The sequence below is a fragment of the Morus notabilis genome, unplaced genomic scaffold (assembly GCF_000414095.1).
Source record: "Morus notabilis unplaced genomic scaffold, ASM41409v2 Scaffold2151, whole genome shotgun sequence".
Classification (NCBI taxonomy): domain Eukaryota; kingdom Viridiplantae; phylum Streptophyta; class Magnoliopsida; order Rosales; family Moraceae; genus Morus; species Morus notabilis.
Window position 1 is genome coordinate 52,698 of NW_010365459.1, and position 7,595 is coordinate 60,292.

The 7,595-nt window shown below is 33.3% G+C and overlaps 1 protein-coding gene across 1 annotated transcript in view; it reads right to left on the bottom strand.

Moving 5' to 3' along the window:
• LOC21387894 (long chain acyl-CoA synthetase 9, chloroplastic) overlaps positions 1-2,204 on the bottom strand; it is a 12,519-nt gene extending 10,315 nt beyond the window's left edge. Inside the window, 4 exon segments of the mRNA XM_024172258.1 lie at positions 1-208; positions 302-382; positions 710-1,202; positions 1,972-2,204. The exon segment at positions 1-208 is cut by the window's left edge and continues 17 nt beyond it. Coding sequence (XP_024028026.1) covers positions 1-208; positions 302-382; positions 710-1,156 — 736 coding nt within the window. The 5' untranslated portion in view covers positions 1,157-1,202; positions 1,972-2,204.
• Positions 2,205-7,595: the final 5,391 nt, after the last annotated feature.

Sequence of the window (7,595 nt, forward strand, 5' to 3'; positions counted from 1 at the left end):
CAGCAGGAAGAGGTAAGTCTGCATCAACAGGGTTTTCTCGACCAAGTCTCTCCACATCAGCGAACAAAGTTATACTCCAGGTAGATGAGGCAGCAGATGGGATTTCATCATCCATACAAATTACACGTTTCACGGTATCAAGTTGTCCACTTATTTCCACAAGTTTCTTCAGTTCTTTGCTCCCACAGATTACAGTTGTAACCTCTGTCTGGACAGAAGAAAATGTTAATGATAATAAAGAGGATTATGACAGAGTAAACGAAAAAACAGAACTAATGAAAATATAGAAATGAGAGATCACCTCATTCAACGAGTGACAGAGAGCTTCCTCCCCCAAAGATGCGTATATGGTGACAACAGTGACATTGCGTCTAAAGCAACTCTGACAAAGGAGAAAAGTACCATCAGCCTTTTTGTTCTTGTTTTTCCTGGATTATGGCTACCTATTTTTGTCTTATTTATTTGAAATGAAAGGGGACAATTTACGAACTACAGCTTTCATGCTTTTGTGAAATTTTAAATCACCTCATTGCCTAAAAATCATGCCACTCAAAAACTATACTCGGGAGGATGCAACTGATATAAACTCAAACCATATCATAGGTGCTACAAACAAACATTTTTTAGATGTTAAAAGAAACTATTAGAGAAAAAAAAATCATGATGTGTGGTCATTCAAGGGAGAAAGTTTAGTATTAATACAGATAACCTGCAGTGCAAGAAACCATTCTTCTCTTGTGTCAGCAAAGATTGCTACTCGCTCTTCCTTTGTATGGCCAAGGTGAGCTAAACCTGAAGCAAAGTTACACACAGCTTCAAATGTTTTCCCATAAGTAAGCCATTCATACTCTCCCAAATTAAGCTTTTCAAAGGATCTCCCGTCTTCCGCGACTTCAACCTCCCTCGATATCAGCTTCCGAGTTCCGAGGAAGCACTTATCATGGTACTTCTTGCATGACTGCTCGAAAAGCTCTGCGAGAGTGGAGACACCGTCCCATGCTGATTGTACCGTGTAAGTGAACCGGCGGTTTCGGATTGCGTACCCAGGCTCCCCACCAACCTCAACTGGCAATCCTCGTTTCTTCGCACCCTTCGAATTGCGAAGAATAAGAGTAACAACCAGAGGAACAACCACAGCAACAATATAGGGAGTCATCCTTCCAAGACTATATATAACCAACACAATCTACCAGCTTAAAACCCTGAAAAAGTACAATATCGTCCAGTCATTTTTGTTTTCTTTTAGCTAATGTCAAAACGCAATCAGAACTACCAAACCCAGTAAAAGAAAAACCGTTTCATGACACGACTACTATATATTGTTCGTAATAAAAAGTTTGAACAAAATTGTAATTTCAGTTTTGCAGAATCCACAAAATTATAACACATGCAATCCATGATATTCATAATAATTTTATGAGAAATTTTTTTCACAATTTGTATCATTTCTCGTACCACAGTTATCACCAAATTAAATTGCTTCAATGGTCATTAGTAACAAAAAAAAAAATCCCCTGTTATTTCCAGTATTAACTCATTCTTGGTAAATGATCAGCTATTAAGTAAAAATCCTCAAGCAAACAACTAAGTTGAATGCAAAAAATGAACATTGATCTTAGTATCACAAGAAAGTGCAATAATGAAGAATAGAAAAGAAATTCTTATTCCCATTAACACCGATGAAATGTTAAAAGTTTTTCACTGCCAATGAATTAATTCACCTGTCCTACATACTCGCAGGAATAATTAGTATCTGACTTTAAAAACTTGTTTTAGTTCTAGCAGCCATAGAAATTGAAATTGCAATTCAAGTATATTCACTTGAGCATGCATGCAAAATCTGGCGAATCTCATTTCACATAATACGATTCAAGAATCAAAATTCAACTCTGCCGGACCGCATTCAACACAAGAAAGTCAAGCCAGCTGCAGAAAAGCGATTTTCCGATGAGAGAGAGAGCGCTGTTTTACCTCCCGAAAACCAGACTCGGCTCAGCTGATGATCATCAGCATTTTCCGGAGAGGAATCTTCGAAAGAGAAAATTCGAGAAAGTTCCCGGAGATTTCAGAGAAGTCCGAAGATCGAAGGAAAGGGAGAGGGAGGGAGGGAGGGAGAGAGAGAGATTTAAGAGCGTAGGAGGAAGTTGGAGGCGGAGAGGTCGAGAACGAAAAAGGAAGGAATTGGAGAAGGAGGCTGTGCTTTCAATTTCAGACTCATTTTTATTATTTTTCTCTGTTTTATTTTTTATTTATATTTATTTCTGTTTCTTTTTGCTGTCATTGATTTGTTGCGAACAGGGGTGGTGGGACCCAGAAAGGAAAGAAAGAAAACAAAAGGCAAATATACGTGTAAAAAAAGTTGTGAGCATCTGAATAATGGAAGTAAAAAGATTTTAAACAAAAAAAAAAAAAAAAGAGATGGGGTTTTTCTTGGACCATACAAGGGGGAATTTGGATTGTTGAACGGGGAAATCTGGACCGTAGAATTTGGTCCATGGAAAAAGTTGGTTAAAGATGTGGTGCATGAGGTGCAGATGGCAAGTTCCTGAAATTGTTCTTCATGCAATCGTGAAACGTTAGTTTACTTTCCAAGCAAAAAAAAAAAAAAAAGTTTATTTTTATTTGTTCATTTAGTTTAATCAAAAGAAATTTGTTTAAAAGACATTTATTGCAAAGCATTCAATAAAGCAACACTATTTGACAATAATAGTACAAAGTAACACCCATTAATAAAAAATTAATCTAATAGTATGAGATTTACAATTGAAGTTCATATTTTATTAGTGGTGTTTAACACTTAGGGTGTTTTAAAACATTTTTTAAAGATATTTTAGTAAATTGTGTTTAGAAAATTTTATGGTAGATTTTTATCAAGATTTCTATATTATACAACAGTTAGAAACGTATACTACTTGTATGTAAGCCTATCATAAAAAGACCTATTCTATTTTTATTAAGCTGTCAAAAATTATTGGCCAAAAACATAATTTAAATTTAGGGTTAATTTCACTTTGGCCAACTATGAAATTTGTCTCATTTTGACTTTTAAACCTTAGAATTTTATAAATCGCACCCGATGCTTATCTTATACCATCAATTTGTTATCTTAACAAAGTGATGCAAATTATGCCACTTGAAACTAGCTCAAGTGGTTGGATATATGAGTGTGTGCGTGTGTTCACCAGGGTTCAATTTGGTGATTTCATTTCTTAAGTAAAAGTGAGAGTCACAGGTCTCACACCGTATTAAAAAAAATGATGCAAATAACCATTTTGAACATTTGTCTCTATATTTATTTTCAAAATACAATTTGGAGGGAAAATACGTAAATTTAGTTTCTCCAATATATATTTTTTACTTTTTTTTTAATAGAAGTTACATGAGATTACTCAAATTAACAGCTTGTATTGTGATTCTTGTGAATTAAAATGAAAAGGAAAATTTATAAACATGGCACGGAAATGACGGTTTGTTTCTCAAATAGTAGTGGTGATTTCAGGATTTAGTTTAAAAAAAAAAAAAAAGGGGACAGGGCTATTTTATATTATAAGTTATTAATTTATACTAGAAAAACCTTGATATATCTGGTGAATAAGCAGATATGTATATACATACATATGCATAGATTGTACAATGTATGTAATAACGTCGACAAGCCAATTTCTTCAACCGGCGGATTAAGGTCCTGTTTATTTCACCGATTCGAGTTTAGAATTTGAGTTTTGTTACAGTAAAAAACAATCAGAAATAGTCACATTTAATTTTTTTACTATAGTAAAAAGTTCTAACATAAAATTGCATTTCAACTCGAATCAGCGAACTAAACGGATCTTATCTCTCTCAAAAGACAATTAACTAGAAATTTTTGAAAGCTCAGCCGATGTCAAATTATTTGATCTGAGAAGCAAGGGAGAACATGGGAGTCAATCATGTACTTTTACTTGGAAATTATCAAACACCACAAACAAAATGAAAAGATAAACATTTTCTTCTTTGTCTTGTCATTGGCAAGAAAGAAAACGTAATAAAATAAATAAAAAAATGTTGAGCAATGAATTAAGCATCCTGGGATATAGATGACTTTGTCAGCTAAAAACTACAAAAGCTATTCTAATCTTAAGCCTAGTTCACTTCGCGGATTCAAGTTTTCAATTCGAGTTGAGATGTGACATTTTTTGAGAGTTTTTCACTGTAGCAAAAAAAGTTAGATGCGACATTTTCTGAGAGTTTTTTATTGTATAAATTTAAAATTAAAAACTCAAATCGGTGAAATGAATAAGGTATTAGTGATTAATTTGTTACTAAAGCAAAAATTAATAAAATAAGCCAGAGCAATAAAGATTTTCATTGAACTGTCAATATCGATGGAATCGAGTTTCGGAGGCAATTCAAAGGATAATGACTACAATTACTATGAGTAAACCTCCAATACTCTTGGACCTTTTTCTATTCAGAAAAGAAAGAAAGAAATTAGCTAGCAAGTGGTATTTTTATTAAAATCTTAACTCGAGCGAAAATATAAAATAGTAGGAATTGAGAATTCTCTAATTGTATTGTCAATATTGATAAATCCACTTTTGGTGGGATTTTAAAGGCTAACGATGACATTTACAATGAGTACAATTCCTACAACAAGTAGGACACCGATGTTCAAGCAATTAAATCGCGTAAAACTCAAACAAAAGCAAAATAAATTAGAATTGTAAACAATTCTCAATGTATTGTTAAACATTAGAGGTCAATTCATTGCATTGTCAATATTGTTGATCAATTCCATTTCTCTTATGCGATTTGAAGGCTAATAATGATGGTAATTACAGTGACGAATCTTTCCAACATTTTAGGACAAGGATAACATTCAACCATACAATACAAGCTAGGAAAAACGACAACTGGGAAGTGCAAAATGTTCATAAAAACATCCACCTACATATCTTACCAGAAATAGGTTAAGACAAAAATCCCATGTTAGACTTGGCTCTAACAAGACTACGCTCTAACAGCTGTCCCCTAGCATCCCACTAATGCATACATGAGTGAGAAATGTGAATTCTGTGTTTAGAATTGATCCCGTTTTTATTTTTTTACATTTTTCAAGAGAGAAAAAATGAAAACCTTTTTAAAACGGCTTTTAACGTAATAATGACAAAAAACGGAAATGAAAACTATTTTTTGATTTCGTGTAAAATGAGAGATAAATAAAAAATGACTTTTAGTCGTTTTTTATTTTTATTTTTCGTTTTCTCCTCTCTCGAGCAGAGAGAGAGAGAAAGAGACATTAATGGGTTTTTTACACTGAAAATAATCTCTTGATAAAATTACCAAACGTATTTTCAAAAATGATTTCTGTCTGAGATTGAAAATGTATTTATTTTTATTTTTATTTTTATATAAAAAATAAAATTATTTTAGAACGAGTTTCAAACGCGCTTAAATTTACATTTTTTTTATACAATATAGGTTTATGGCTCGCACTTTACGTATATAAATAAATAATAGCACCATAATTCTAAAATTAGTGAACACACGCGTCCACCGCAGACACTTAAACAGCCAACCACTTAATGAGTTCTGCAATTCGCACATCTTCACATGCACGTTCATTTAAATTTGACAAATTTAACTCATTTTTATTATGTTGTCTTCTCATCAAGAGAGATTGGGTTTGAGTTACTCTTACGTAGAAAAACTATTTCATGAAGTTCTGCCGTTATTTATGTTTTGCATAATGAGCAAATTTCTTCTCACTTAACATGTTTATTGCGCCAAAAAAACTAAACAAAATAAGATAGAAAGCCGTTGCAGCAGAAAACATGTTTCGGGTATTAATCCTACTAAGTTTTTTCTTTGCGCCATTCTGCTCTTTTCCCTTAAGAATTAATATCCAGTGGACTGTGAGTCTACAGACCAATTGTTGTCAATTGTTCGAGGACAAGAAAGAAAATAGGTTTGTTTATCTTTTTATACTTATATTTAGGCATGACACCCCCCTGTATTTTACACCATTAATTTGCACTTACTACACAAAATCCATACTTTTTTATTAGTCGTACATACTCGATTTTGACTTAAAAATATTCAAAATACTCTAAAATAAAATTAAAAATTAAAAATCCTAAATTTGAGTACCGAGAATAAATTGTTTTGGTTATTTATGTTTTTTTATCGGTAAATCTTATTTTTGAGAATTTTTATTTTTGTAGTTTTTTTTGTGTGCTTTTCAATGACATTTTGTATACATTTGACGTTGAAGCGAGTGATGATCTAGAGATGCAACAATGGGCCGGGGTCCGTGGGCCGGCCCAGGCCCATCCTGACACAGTAACGGGCCGGGTCGTTGTTCAAGACACGGTCCAACCCATAAATATTGGTGGGATGGGCTGGGCTGGGACAACATATATCGGCCCATGGGCTAGGCTGGGTTAGGCCGGCCCGTCTATGCCCATAACGGGCTGGCCCATATAGGTCCATATTGGGCCAGCCCGGCCCATCTAGGCCCATAATATATTCATGCTTTTTTTTTCTTTTTTTATTGTAATTTTGTAAACATCTTATATATAATTATTCTGATTGTACTATTTTTTTCTTATCAAGGTTTTGTCCTACTGGGTTTTTATTTAATGAGGCAATCGTAAATAAAATATCTATTTTCATATCTCCATTGACTATTCAAACTTTTATATTTATTAACTTGTTTAGAAATTTTAAAATAAAAAATTAAAATTAAAAAATTAAAAATTACATGCTTAGATGGGCTGGCTCATCTAAACCCATGATGGGCCAAGATGGACCTTGAATGAGCCAGCTCATTCAATGCCCACGGTACGGCGTAGCTTGATCCACGTAAAATTAGCATGTGGTGTGGCTGGGTTGAGGTAATTCTTATACAGGCCAACCTGGCCTACAAAATTCGTGCACTGAGCCGGCCCGGGCGTGGGCCTAAGGAGAACAAGCTAGGCCGGATCGTGCCCGCCCGTTCTTGCATCTCTATGATGATCAAGAAGAGAATAAATTTGTAATTATATATAATTTGAAAAGTTCCAATCATTTTCTCTAAAACATTTACATTTATAAAATAAAGTCCCCCTAAATTTTTTTTCAAAATAACACTTTTATCCCCTATTAAAAACATTAGTTTTTTTATTTTTTTTCTTAAATTGTTGCTAGAATACCGGTTATGTCCTTTGAAAACCGAACATGTGAATTGCACGTCTATTTCCCTTTGTTTATAACACTCATTTGTCAAAGTTTAATTGTAACAGATAAACAAATTGAGAAAATTTATTATTAAAATTAAAAATTTTAAAATAATTTATTAAATCATAAGTTTAAAAAATAAATGTAAAAATCCAAAAAAAAAAAAATCTACTTTTCACTTCTGAAAAATTGTTATTGTATTTGTACGCCTTCACGCACCTCTACCTTCCAAGTCATGTGTTACCACACTACAACCATGTGCTGCTGTCTTTTGGTTCCACTCGTCCCACGTGGCAGCAAACGCTCGTTCTTCTTTCTATTTAATCAGGTTTTCCCAAGGGTTTAATTTTTAATAATGACTAAGAGCGTTTTTTTTTTTTTTTTTTTTTTCCTTTTTT